The 14,687-nt window shown below is 39.4% G+C and overlaps 1 protein-coding gene across 3 annotated transcripts in view; it reads right to left on the bottom strand.

Moving 5' to 3' along the window:
- The window catches only part of Ell2 (elongation factor for RNA polymerase II 2), a 66,866-nt gene that overhangs the window by 28,706 nt on the left and 23,473 nt on the right, over positions 1-14,687 (bottom strand). The window contains exon 1 of one of the 3 annotated variants that reach the window (XM_029543898.1): positions 9,522-9,837. The exons of 1 other annotated variant lie outside the window; for it this stretch is intronic. In XM_029543898.1, coding sequence (XP_029399758.1) covers positions 9,522-9,602 — 81 coding nt within the window. In that variant the 5' untranslated portion in view covers positions 9,603-9,837. Of the gene's footprint in view, positions 1-1,548; positions 2,156-9,521; positions 9,838-14,687 lie in introns of those variants that run through there. One more of the 3 variants, XM_029543899.1, reaches the window with a different exon arrangement.

Genomic DNA, 14,687 nt, shown 5'->3' with positions numbered 1-14,687 from the left:
TATTTTAATTCTTACTATTTTTTTAATAGTACTTTTTGAAAAATAACTAGTAACACAGGCAAAAGTGTAGTTGGGATATATCTTGATGTCCCAGTCTTGGGAATCATCCCGTATTCAGTGTCATATTTATGCAACAGGGTCAACAAGTCCCTCCCAAGCTAGGCCCTGGGCAACACTCTGCCACGAGCAGACATGCTTTCCTTTTGTTTTTGAGACAGGGTCTCAGATGGCTAGGCTGGTCTTTAACTCTATAAGTTGATGCAGACGTTGAACTCCTAACCCTCCTGCTTCTATTGCCCAAGTGTGGGATCATAGACATTTAGCTGGGGAGTTTTCTGAGGCCTTGCTCAAGTCCTTGATCCCCTGCTAGGTGAGATTAGAATGCCTATCAGCAAGGGTTTCTTTTGACACCAGGCTCTCAATCAGATAGCCTTCCTGTTTATGACAGGAGCTCAGAAACTTGTGTCAAGGAATTAGAATCTTCTATCAATTGCTCCTCCTTTCTCAGAACCTAAAGCTTTTCTTATCTTTGATTTACAAGGCTGCCACTGTGTTAAGTGATGGTTAAGAATAAAGATATACAGGCATGTAAACATGAACTAACACCTTCTAGTCCCCAAACAACTGGGTCTTAGTAACATAGTAGATGAGGGAGAAGGGACGTCATGTTTTATAATACCCACGAGGCTCATAGTATTGAGCCCTCTCCATTGTTTCTGCAAGAATACAAAGCAGAGGACGACACTGGCTCTGCACACATGGCACACCCATAGATGGGCTAGTGAATGCATCCCTGTGTCACCCCAGCCTGTGAAGAGGACATGCTGACTCAAGCCACGTAGAGAAGCTCAACAAAGTAGGAAAGTTAGAGCTACCTTCTTCAACTCCCAAAAGAAGGAAAGAAAGCTAAGAATAGATTGATGTCTACTGTCTGGCAATGGTATTCATGTAATAAGTAACTGTTCAAGAAATAAAAACTTGAAGATGCATGGGAAGCATGTCTTCTCAGATTTGTCTAAGCCAGGCAGTAGTGGCCCACACCTTTGATCCCAGCACTTGGGAGGCAGAGGCAAGCAAATTTCTGAGTTTGAGGCCATCCTGGTCTACAAAGTGGGTTCCAGAATAGCCAGAGCTACACAGACAGAGAAACCCTGCCTCAAAAAAACCAAAAACCAAAACCAACAACAACAAAAAGGTTTGTCTAGAGCCAGAAAGGCTGCTGTGTGTCAGATAACCCATATAGGTATTATCCAACAATTCCAATGATATTGGCCTCTTTAGTTCTAATTCCTGAAGAAACAAGTCTCCATATTTATTATTTACTCTAGAAATATATCTTGAGGGGGCTATAGTTACTCTAATTCTCTCATATTTCTAAAATGCAGTACCTTTGTGAACCCATCTTAATTTATTATGTTTGTAGATACTTATTGAGCTTACTTACCATTCCTCGGTGGCACACACACACACCCCATCTCAATCCTGTATTTCTGGGGAAAGCAAGAGGCAAGGATGCTAGTACTGAACACAGAAGCACTTAAGTCCCACCTTTAGGCTGGCATATGCGCATACTGATACGGTGCTCATTTGTTTCTTTTCCCTGAGAGGAGCAGGGTCTTGCTGACAGACAAACACCACAGCCTAAAGCCTCCACTTAAGACCTGGGAGAGGAAGTGAAAGGTTGGGAAGGTCTGAATCCCTGAATGAAATCCTCCTCAACCATGAGTCCTAACTTTTATCCACTCTCAATTCTAACCCTTTATCTGGGTTTGCAGAACCTGCCTGTTAGGAAGACTTCCGTAGGGGTTGAGGCCTCATTGCCACGTCAAGGCCGTGGATAGCTTAAGGTTTCTCTTTTGTGTAATACAAGTGGAAATACAATACCACTTTTCTGAGATTATAGAAGATTTGTCCTATTTATTAGATTTTAGTTTATATATCTTTTAAGTGATTTATTTAGGGCAATGCAGAAACTTTGGGGTTAAAAACTGGTAAGTTGTAGTATTAAAACAGAATTCAGAATTCAGATTTCACTGACTTCTATAGAAGAGAAAATTGTCTTTTAAAAGAAAGAAAGTATCGATTTCAAACAAAAAAAGTCACTTTACTTTGTACCCTCATTTCAATCTTAGAACTTCTGAGGAGAAAACTAGAAAGCAGAAACTATAAGCAAGAATGTATGAGCCACAGAATGTATATTATGGCTTACTCACATTTATTTCCTTTTCTTTCTCTGATTGGAAGTGACAAAACTTAAGGCATTCAGCTACAATTTTCAAATAGATCATGAGTCCTTAAAGACTCTAGTCCCTGACTAGATGAAAAGATTAAAATACTTAAAATTAAAATTGAGAACTTCTTCTCTTACCAAGGGATTGTAAGACTCTGTCTAAACTAGGACTCAGAACTGATTTCCCATGGTAGTTAGCCCAGTCCTCAAGGCTGATCCTAAGTCCATGCAAACAGTATATGTCCTCCCCACACTCTGCTGCTTCTTGTGTGCCACCAATTAGAAGGTTGGTTCTTAAGAAAATGAAAAGAAGGCACTCTTTTAAGTAAACCATGGGACAAAACTCCCATATGTCACAGCAGAACTGTGTGTATCTCCAGTTCTACTGAAACTCTATCTCAAGCGCTCTGTATCGGTCCTGAACTAAAGAAGGACTCAGAGCCCTCCCAAATGTGGCCTTCACTGGGTCCTCCTAGTTTAGTTGTGATGTCCTTTGTCCCCCACCTGCTCTGTCATATATAAACTGCTTTTTCCAGTATCAATTTTCCTGCTTATGGGCTATAGTGCTAAACAGACTTGCCAGCCATAGACCTAAGTGCTACTTTGTAGAGCCATTCTTGAGGACATACTTAGATACTCATACATAAATAAACTCCATCTAATTTGTACCTTGAGAATAAAATATTATTTAGAAAGTATTAAATTTTGTGTGATTTCAGTTTCTTATTTAATATGAAGGATATAGAAATGTATTACCATATCCATATGATTGGAAAAGTAGTTACTAATTTTCATTCCAAAACCAAGAAACTAAACAACAAAGGCTTAGGTCTACAATCTACAACCTTCCTCTCCAACTGCAGTCTGTTTTTGATAAAAAGCTACAAAGAAAAGGTTTCAAGAAACTTTCAGACATTTATAATTAACATGGGCGCTGTATTCCACTGTGTCTTAAGTCAAAGCTTCTAATTATTCAGATACAGGCTCAGGCATGTGGCAATAAAGTACTGTCTGAAAGGTCATTTCAACATCAGTCACAGGCCTGCTATCTTAAGGATCTAGGGCAGAAGTACAAGCATACACTGCTGAAACTCATGCACACTGGTATCTGCTTAAAAGTGTTTGGTACCTGAGCCCCATATAGGATCAAAGCATATGCTAGATTAAAAAGAAGTCTAGTAAGGCTTTTTCATTTATTTAAATGTTTTGCTCTGTGGATATCACAAAAGACTTAAATGGCAGTGCTCTTCTTTGGCAGTAATTATAAGCATTAATACCTAACTTTTTCTTCTACGGTGACTGAAAAGGCTTTATCAGACATTTATGTGCCAGCAGTAACAAAGTTTGATATGGAAGTTCTTGGTGTGGTTCAGTTGAGCCACAGGACTGGGGGAGCCCAGATCATTTTTCAAATTCTTCATTTTATAAATTAGAGACAAAGAGGCTCAGTAAGCTGTTCAAGGTTATATTCATGTTTAAAATTGCTCCCCATACTCTCAGACCACTTTCTCTGCTCCATGGCTGTCTGAAACACTCATTACCTTGTAATCCTAACATATTATGTCTATGGTATTTCTTCCCCCTCTAGAATATAAGCTGTGCAAAGACAGACGCCTTTGTGTGCTTGTGAATGCACTGCCAGTATCTTGAATGGTGCAGAGCACAAAGTAGTCACTCGATATGTATTTGCTGAGTGAGTAAAAATGTTGATTAATGTCTCAGGCAGAACTAGAACTGGTGTCTGCTTTCTTTCCACCAGTATTTCCAAAGTGTGCTGAAAAGTTTCATTTAAAATGGGGAGTCTACCATCGAGTAAGTTTGGGAAATGCCAGGTTAAACAAAACGACTCTCTTGGCTGTAGATCTTTTGAACCAAAAAGTCATTTTCCAATTAGTGTGACCTAAAAGTCTTTCTCTTCCACCTCTGCAGAATCTCAGGAAGCCAACATGTCTCTTAGTATCATCTGACTGGTATACTTACCACTCAGCTCTGCAGTGTGTAGACTGTACACTAAGCTGAGATCTAGGTGAAACTTGCTATAAGCATCTAAGCATTAGAATTCTCTGTTGCTTTCGAATTCTTCCCAGACTTCTGATGATTCTGATTTCCTAAGAATCTAGGAAATGGTTTAGAATGCATGCACTATACATATCCCACAGTCCTGGGGAAGGACAAGCCAGAATCAGAATAGGAAATAGAAACCTCAACCTGAAAACCACAACACAAACAAGTGCTGCTTCTTATGGCTCCAGGTCCAACACGATAGGTCCTGGGGAGGGGAAGAAAATGGCCTCAGAACAAACCAGATGTACAAACCAATGCTAGGGTCAGAAGTACGAAGTAGATATCCTTTAATGGCAATAGAAAAAAATTAAATATAGAAACACAAGGGGAATCTAAAGGCAGAGGCTAAGAGTTTCTAATACATGCTAAAAACCTCTGGAAGTTCATGACAGATACTTTTGTTGATGAGTGTGGTGTAAAATGTCAAGTGCAACTGGCATAAAGAAAAATACTGGAAGTTACCCAAAAAAGTCATGTAATGTAGCAATTAACATAAATAATGCAGGATAATAGAAATCCACTTGTTTCTTTGATTTCTTCCATAACAAGATGTAGGCTAAAGAAGAGAAAAGAAGAGAGACTAGCTTTCTCTCTTAGTCTCCACATATCTCACGTAGACCCAGCATATTCTGGAAGTAGATCAGGGTTAAAATGTGTAGCGATGCAATACTGAGCTATGCCTTTGCTACTGTTGCTGTTTTAGTGGGGTAGAGACTGACTAGAAAAAATGATTTCCTACCTTGACATGATCACCCTTATACTGAGTTTTTTTCAACTTGTCACCACTCTAGAGGAAACACTGATTATAATATTTACAACTGGTATTATTTAGAAAACTACAGTTTCATCCATTTATTCCACAAATATTCAGTGAGTGCTATCATGCTGAGTACTGCTTGAATTTTGATGGTATACTGTTAAATAAAACTGAGTGAGATCTTTCTAGGAGTTAGATGGTAGAGGCAAAGAGCAGGGGACAGAGAAATGGGAATTGATGTATTTTGTGACAACAGGAAGTAGGACTCATAGACATATTAAATGTGAGGAATGTAAGAAAGAATGATGACCTGGCACTCTGTCTGAGAGAATAAAACTGCCTGAATGTGTGCAGACATATGAATCCCCTGCCAGCTCTCTCTTGTCCTTGCTTCCAGCTGTCTTTCATCCTGGAAGTGACACTGAGTACCTTAATATAACTGAAGCCACTAACAAGCTGGGCATGAATCTTAAATACAATTGACCACTGTTGGTTTCACCAGCTAAAAAAGGGCTTCAAAGTGAGTTCTGTTATGACTCAGTTTGCAGCTTGACTGCTAAACTCCCTTAGAAGACACCAGGTGGCAGAGAGTAAGCTGGTTAGTAGCTGGCTATTTCCAGGAAAAGAAAGAGGGTGGGCTGGGCAGTTGCAAGGGAAAGATGCAAATAATAGATAATTAGAGATATACAGGGAAAGCTATGTGGCTTAAGGAGTATGAGAAAATAAAATTTATATTTAAAAAGTAAATGTAAAATTGAGCCAAATGCTAAAAGCAGCTTTGGGAGAAAAAGTGAGAGAGCCATGGGAAAAATCTATGTAATATGTTCAAAATGCAGTCATGGCTAGACTACACATATGAAGTCCTGGGGAGCAAAAAGTAAAACCTAGTGAGCTCAGCAATTCTCATCATTCTTATTTTAGAAAGCATTTAAAAAATCTGAATACATTACATAGAATTGATGCTGACTTAGAAAAGAACTAAACTGTCTTCACATCCCTGAGTCATCTCCCAGAACACAACAGCATCTTCTGAGTCCCCTGCTGTCCTGAAGACTTAGTGTCCACCCCTCTCCTTCTCAAACCACCCTTGATGTCCCAGCTTGAACCCATCACGTGTTCGTCTTCTACTCCCCAATTATTTCTTAAATATGTATTTTCATCTATCTCCCCTGCTTTGTTTAAGATCCCCTCATGCCTTTGACAATGTCTTTTGTCTTTCAGCTTTTTTTTTTTTTTTTTTGATCCCTTCTCAGTCATATCCTTAAATCATTCAGCTCTTACCCCTAAATCACTCAGGTTTTAAGTCAAATATTCTTGAATGCAGTCTGAACACATTAGTCCCATACGCCATTGATGTTTTTTATCTAGCTATCCATGAGTGGGAATCGAAGTGCCTTTATAGGCTTCCAGAGTTCTCTGCGACTACAGCCTCACTCACCACAGTGCTCAAGAAGCAGCACTGTGCCATCAGAAAAACACTGGGCTGAGTCTCTGCTTCTTGTTTGCCTTGTGGTAACATTTCATTCACTTATGACTCAGCTCAGGACCTTTGCTCTGTACGAAAGCTCAGCCTTCTCTAGTGAGGTGGGCTTAGTTGCTGCTTTTCTGGGTCCCCACAATCCCCACACCCTTTACTGCTTCTTTACTAAGTTGAACACTGGGTTCTGATTTATGTCTTTCTCCCCCACCAGACTGAGTTGTTTAAAATCAAGGGCTGTGGTCTCATTCATTTTTATTTATGTTTGGGACATTGAACATGCTTCATAGATATTTGCAGATTTATATAAACAATCAATCAATCAATCAATCAAACATGCCAATGATTAAAAACAAAACAAAACAAATGAAGTTGAAATAGCCCACTTAAGGCTCTTTGGGAAACTAGGACTCGCCAGAGAAAACACAGACTGGAGGGTATGAGTGTCAGGGTGAGGAAGCTTCTGATCTCATTAAGGTTATAGTTAGCCTGAAAACACAGGCAAAGTGGCTTCTAGAGTTTGTGGTTCTTAGATTTACATTATATACTTCTTTCTCTCTCCATATATATATATTTCTTTACTAAAATGCAGAACTTTTGTCCTCAAGTTCCATTTGAAAACACATCCCAACCTCTTAAAAACACAACTTAGAAGACCCAGGGAGATAGTTAAAGGGCTGGGAAGGACACACTAAAAGAACTCAGGGAGATATTATCCTGGTCAATTATAAAGCAGAAATTTGTCTTTAAAAAAAGGTTTGTTTTTCTGAAGCAAAGCTCAAATCTTAGTTCTACAAGGACAAAATTAAAAAATGTTGCATGTGAACAGCAAGTTCCAAATCCCTGTGAGTTTTCTCTCTTCCTGCTCATGTGCGGTCCTGAGGAAAGCCACACCATGCCTGGAGGAACTGCAGGCAAAGCTGGCAGACCTAGGTTTGTGCCTGGCAGTCATAAGCAGTGGTGTAAATCTAGTGAAGAGACAGACCTGACGGGTAGGAGCTGCCCTGAAGATCAACAGAACAGTTGGCCTAGGCCCGAGATTTTGCAAAATGCATGGCTTTAGCCCAGTTCAATCAACATCGCCATGAAAACTTGCATACTCACTAATATAAACAACTGTTTGGAAGGTTATTTCCAAAGTGAAATGGAAGAGTGACCAGCTCTTAATTCTGCATTCCACTGTCAATCTCAATACATTTATTTTTTGTTTGTTTGTTTGTTTTTTTCAAGACAGGGTTTCTCTGTATAGCCCTGGCTGTCCTGGAACTCACTTTGTAGACTAGGCTGGCCTTGAACTCAGAAATCTGCCTGCCTCTGCCTCCCGAGTGCTGGGATTAAAGGTGTGTGCCACCATGCCCGGCTCAATACATTTATTTTAAAGCTATTTAGATTTAAAAAAAAATAAATCTTCAGCTAGCCTGGTGCATGTGGTGGCATATGCCTCTGATTCCAACATTCTCGCTGGTCCTGTAATAGGTCTATTGGTTGTCCATATTTTCCCATCCCGTTCTCTCCTCTCCCTGACTTAATTTCTGGAAAGAAACAGCTCGACCAGTTGGCCTTAAAAAAATTTTTTTTAAACAAATGTAAAAAAATAATGTTGACCAGTTATTTAATTATAATTATTATTTTTATTGGTTATTTCATTTATTTACACTTCAAATGTTATCCATCTTCCCATTTTCCCCTCCACAAGCTGCCTATTCCCTCCTCCCTCCTCCCTGTCTCTATGAGGGTGCTTTCCCATACACCCATTCCTGCCTCAACACCCTTGCATTCCCCTATGCTGGGGCATCGAGCCTCCACAGGACCAAGGGGCTCCCCTCCCAGTGATGCCAGATAAGGCAATCCTCTGCTACATATCCAGCTGGAGCCATGAGAACCCCCTGTGTACTCTTTAGTTGATGGTTTAGTCCCTGGGAGATTTGGGATGTCTGGTTGGTTGATATCTGGTTGGTTGATATTATTGTTCTTCCTATGAGGTTGCAAACCCCTTCAGCTCCTACAATCCTTGCCCTAACTTCTCCATTGGGGTCCCCAAGCTCAGTCCAATGTTTGGCTGTGTTGATCTGGCTCTGGCAGAGCCTCTCGAGGGACAGCCATACCGGGCTCCTGTCAGTAAGCACTTCTTGGCATCAGCAATAATGTCTGGGTTTGTTGTCAACATATGGGAAGCTGGGTCCCTAGGTGTGGCAGTCTCTGGATGGCCTTTCCTTCTGTTTCTGCTCCACTTTTTGTCCCTGCTTTTCCCTTTGACAGGAGGAATTCTGGATTAATATTTTTGAGGTGGGTGGGTGGTCCCATCTCTCAACTGGGGGCCGTGCATATCCACTGGATCTGGTCTCTACAGGTTCTGTCTCCCCTTTGTTGGGTATTTCGGCTAATGTCCTCCCAGTTGAGTCCTGGGAACTTCTTGGGTCCCTGGCACCTGGGACTTTCTAGTGGCTACTCCTGGTTACCCTTCTTTAATAGATATTTTTAAAAGGTGGTTGACCAGTTAGCCTTTCCTTTTTCTTTTTCAAACTTCTTGTGTCTAAGTACAGTCCTACAAGACGAGTGAAACCTATAGTATTTGAATTTTTATAGACCTTTCCCCAAATATCTCCTCTGAAAATAATTCCTGATGTAGAAAATTCATACAGAATTCTATAAGATGTATTTCTATTTAATTTTCATAACTCGAATTGATGTGCTAATTTTCTAAAACCTATAAAGGAATAAAAATTATTTCTAATTTCACAGCTACTGATATAAAACATCAAGTACTAAATGAGAATCATAGTTCAAATTTCTAAAGAGCCTTGGCAGGCCTGATGTAATATAGAAGATGTAAATAAAACCTGTTAAACCTCCAGATAAGTTGATTTATAACTTTAAGAAATATAGGGTTGAAAGATGGCTAGGGATGGTATGGCTGGCCTATTATGAGAACCATTAAGCTGATGTCTCTACACAGAAGAAGAGATGCTGTCAAAGAAAGGGTGAATACTTACACATGAACAGTAGTAGAGCAATACTGCATGTGTAGAATGCATACAATGAAATGCTTCGGTGATTATCCTCTGGATAGTCATATACTTCTAGAAAGTAAGCAATCACTCCAGGACAACAGTGCTGTATGAAATAGTAAATTATGTGACCTCACCAATAGTCAATAACTCATCAATAGTCAGTATTGTGATGGTATGTGGGTAGGGGGAAGACATCACTAGCTTAAAAGTTTATAATATTCCTTTACAGGAGACAACCATCAAAAGGAGATTTAACCCAAGCATGTTAAATTTTAAGACTATAAAAATGATATGCAAAAAATGCCAAAACAACAAAATATGTAAAAGGCTACATGAATGCCATACTTATTTTACAATTACTGAAATAAGATAATTATCTTAAAAATAATCATCAGTTATGAACATAAAGACTATCCCACTATGTTGGGGAGAAACATGAGTAATATAAAGAAAAGAAAAGAAAAGAAAAGAAAAGAAAAGAAAAGAAAAGAAATCAAAACTACTCCTGGCAATACCAAATGGGGACACAAAAACATCTGATACTTCATGGCATCATAAAATACTACAGTATCTAGCATATGCCAGGGATCATTAAGCAAGTCGCACTGCCAGTTTTTAAAAAGATTTATTTTATTTGTATCTATGTGTATATGTATGTGTCTCTGGGTGTAGTGCCTGCAGGAGCTAGAAGAGGATGTTGGATTCCCGGAGTTCTCTAGACAGTCATGAGCCATCTGATGTGGGTGCTGGAAACTCAACCCAGGTCCTAGCTATCTCTCTATAGCACACTGTTAGTTTTTAAACATTATCAAATGATTACTTTGCAATAACAATCAAAAACAAAACAAAGCATGCATTCACTATTGGCCAGGGGAATCAGCTCCCGAGACACACTTTCAAAGAGCTGTGGGGCAGAGAACAGCGTCCTTCTAGAGGCATTACTCAGAGTCACCCCTACTTCCTGACCTAGTGTATTACACAGCTCTGAATCTATCCTAAGGAAACAGAGGTGAAAGAAAATACCTAAGGATGTTCCCTGTACTGTTATTATGCAATAATAATAGTGTAAATAATCATAGAATAGCTAAATGATGAATATTAAAACAATAAAATGTTAGGCAGCTACTTCAATATAATCTTTATTATTGAAAATGTTCCTAGCCGGGTGTGGTGGCGCATGCCTTTAATCCCAGCACTCGGGAGGCAGAGGCAGGCGGATTTCTGAGTTCGAGGCCAGCCTAGTCTACAAAGTGAGTTCCAGGACAGCCAGGACTACACAGAGAAACCCTGTCTCGAAAAAAACAAAAACAAAAACAAAAAAACAAAAAAAAAAAAAAGAAAATGTTCCTAATATAGCTTTAAATATAGAATATTTTAAAAGTAATCAATAAATACACCATCTCTGCAATTTTAAAGCTTTACTTAAGCATTTGTTTTGTTTTTTAAAAATGAGGTCTCATGTGGCTCAGTCTAATGTCAAACTCACTATGGTGCTGAGGCTGGATTTGAATTCCTAATATTCCTGCCATCACTTCCAAGTGCTGGGATTACAGACATGCAACACCATTTTCAGATGCCTCTGAACCTTTTAAAAATATATGTGTGAGAATGAGAAAAAAACCAAAAACCCCAAAAAGACTAGGGGAAATCCAACAGAATTGCTGTTCACTGGACCAGACACTCCTGTTTCATACTTATTCTTGTCTTGCTTTACACAGCTCTAAAATGTTCATTCACTTCATTTCTCAATCAGAAACAATAAAGGAGGCATAAAAATAAATTAGATTTTAGGCTATCAATATGAAACTTGCTCTTCATGACTCAATCAGTTTAAATATTTTGAAAGCTTTAAGAAAAAAAGTGTCATTAACTGTAAAATGCTAAGAGTTTCTTCAATATTACTCTTGGATTTCTTCAAGTTCTTCAAAGAAGACACAGAACACAACCTTCCCTAAAAACCAAGAAACAAAACTGCAAGCACCTGAGCATCTTCACAGCCAAATACAGAACTTTCAGACACCTGCGGCAAGCAAGTCAGCACTGCACGTGCTCATTGTCCAATGGCGATGTGACTTCCCATTCTCATCTTTGAAGACAGACTTTAGTAAATTACCAACACTTGGACTGAGAAAACAACAGGTGTCCCCCTGAACTGTAAGAAGGTGCTCAGTATCAGTTAGCCAAGTATTGTGCCTTCAATAATATGGCTACTATTTCTATTGTCCCCGACAAAACACTGAAGCCTTTTGAAATATTCCCAACTGTTCTTCTCAGCGGTGGCTTACTTGGGAGCTTCTACTGGACAGAGTAGACACAATTTAGTTCTTAATCAGTTTTCTATTGAGTTGAGTTTTGTTAACCTAACTATCACCAGCTCTTCAAATCTAACCAACTGCTGCAGCTTACTCCCTAATCAGTCTTCTCCAGATAGAATGCCCCTGGTACCCTCAGTACCACTCCCAATACCATTGCCCCTATGTCTTAACTCGGAAGGCACACTCCTCTCCTCCCACACCTTTGATAAAGCTAGCACTCTGCCTGGGGAGAGAGCAGACAGAGGGTTTTCCTCACAGATAGATGACAAGGCAGCTCTATCAAGTTCCCAAGGAGCACAATACTCAGCTGTGTCAAACCACAGATAAAGTCTCAAGACCTGCCTTTTCCATTCCCTTTGTCAACTTAAAAACAAAAAACTTTAATATTCAGTTTTTTGCCTAGATTTTCATATCAAGCCTGACATCTCCAAAAATTTCTTTTTTATTTGTTTATGGTACACGTAGAAAAATACAGATAACAAATTGCCTTTTGGGAGGCATCTATTGAAATAGGTTCTAGTTTTTTTTTTCTTTTTTCATTTAACCCATGAAGATAAAAAAATTACATTTATAATTAGTAATAAGAAGGCAAACCATAACTTATATATTTACTTCTAGAAATAAACGCAGTTTGAATTACATGGCTTGACATCTGTGAAGTCACCAGCATGTCTGCAGTGAACTGGGTTTCCTCCTCTGAGCCTGCCTTTCCCTACCAAAGAGAACCAGTATTAGAACTTCTGCAGTTATCACTGTGTTTGGTTTCTAATACATTTATCATATGAAAACCACACGATAATGCCTGAATACTATACTAATCTGATAAAATGGCATCACTGTATTTGGTCACTGCCGTGTTGCAGAGCTATAATGCTATGGTGTATCCTACAACTGAGTTAGTACACACAGCCCCCTCCAGTCTGCTGCTGTTATTAGCAGGGCTTATTTAAGTATTCATGACTAACAAAATATCTTCCACAGCTGAAAAACAGTCTATAAATTACATTTCATTTCAGAATTCTCTCTATAAATCTCTCTCTCCTTTTACTAGAAGAGAGTTGCCTTTTGAAACCCTTTTAGTACAAATTTCTGGTGCTGGTGCTCTGACAAAAGAAGGCTGGAAGAGGTAATCGGGAGCCACCTAAACAACAGCTCCTACACGCCACGACCCAAACAATCACCTACTTGTTTTCATCCCTATCCATCCAACCAAATTCTCAAACAATAAACACAGAGCTATCCTTGATTCCCCCTCTACTCTTCCCATTGACCTCTTCTATATCATCCAAATCCTGGTAATTTTGTTAAAGCAGCTATTGGCAAAGAATGTTAAAATGCAAATCTGACCACATGACTGACTCTTAGATTAAAACAGATGATGGTCTCCTGCAGTGTTTGAGAACCATTGATTATAACCTACTGGAAGATAATAGCATTAGTTCAGTGGACTTTGGTCAGGATTCGTTTTACTATTTTAAATTTCCTTCTATTTATTTTTATTTGTTTAGTATGGGGGTACTTTGTCTGCATGTTTGTCTATGTACCATGTGTGTGCCTGGTGCCTGCAGAGGCCAAAAGAGGGCATCAGAAGAGCCCCTGGAACTGGTGTTACAGATGGTAGTTAGCTGCCAAGTAGTTACTAAAAACCAAACCCAGGAACTCTGTAAGCTCAGGAAGTGCTCCTAAGTGAGTCATGTCTCCAGCCTCTTTAGAACATTTCTTTTTAATTATTTACAGGATTCTTTTTAAATGAGAGAAAAAACAAACAAACAAAAAACAAAATTACGGTGTACAGATGAAGTTAAGGTAAAATAAATCCAAGGCAGTGGAACTTTTGTTTCAGCTTCATGAATGTGCATATCCATGTGTTAAGGCTTCAAGTGAAACATTTTGTCTTGGTGTATGCTAATGAGTGTGTATGTGTGTGTGAGTGATATGTGCATATATGATTGCTTAAGTGTCCATATATGTGACCAGAGAAGTCAAAGGTCTACATGGAATATCTTCCTCTATCACTTTCCAAATTTTTATTTATTTATTTTTTTTGAGATGGTGTTTCTCACTAAAACTGGAGCACGGAGACCCAAGATTTCTGGCATATGTTAACATGACCAAGCTCTCTCCATTAGTATGAAAGAATATAGAGCTAGGTAAGATACGGTCTTCACTCCTGCAGAATTTCCAGCCTGACAAACACATGCTCTACTACCTTTGCCTTCTAGGGATGTACACTGCAACACCTATTTTTATGTGGACACCAGAGATCTGAATTTAGGTCCTCATGCTTGCACAGCACAGACTTCACCCACTGAGCCATCTCCCCATGCAGAACTGTTTAGTATTAATGAGAATGATTTGCAAATATGTTTGAAAGACATTCGTCTGCAGACATAGATTCCTCCCATCAGAGGTCTTACACAGAAATTGATGAGTTATAAATCTTCTCCTGCCGGGCAGTGGTGGTGCACGCTTCTTATCCCAGCACTTGGGAGGCAAAGACAGGAGGATTTCTGAGTTCAAGACCAGCCTGGTCTACAGAGTGAGTTCTAGGACAGCCAGGGCTACAAAGAGAAACCCTGTCTTGAAAAACAAACAAAACTTCTCCTGAGAAAGTCTCTCTCTCTCTCTCTCCTCTCTCTCTCTCTCTCTCTCTCTCTCTCTCTCTCCTCTCTCTCTCTCTCTCTCTCTCTCTCTCTCTCTCTCTCTCTCTCTCTGTGTGTGTGTGTGTGTGTGTGTGTATTGTGTATTCTTATAGTGAATCCGGCTGTAAGGAAGACAACTGAAGGGGAAAGCTTTTCAAAGTTCAGACTTTCACAGAGATTTGCAGACAAAC

This window comes from Mus pahari, chromosome 11, assembly GCF_900095145.1.
Source record: "Mus pahari chromosome 11, PAHARI_EIJ_v1.1, whole genome shotgun sequence".
NCBI classification, from domain to species: domain Eukaryota; kingdom Metazoa; phylum Chordata; class Mammalia; order Rodentia; family Muridae; genus Mus; species Mus pahari.
The sequence above is the reverse complement of the archived record's forward strand: the minus strand, read 5'-3'. Positions and strand labels throughout refer to the sequence as shown.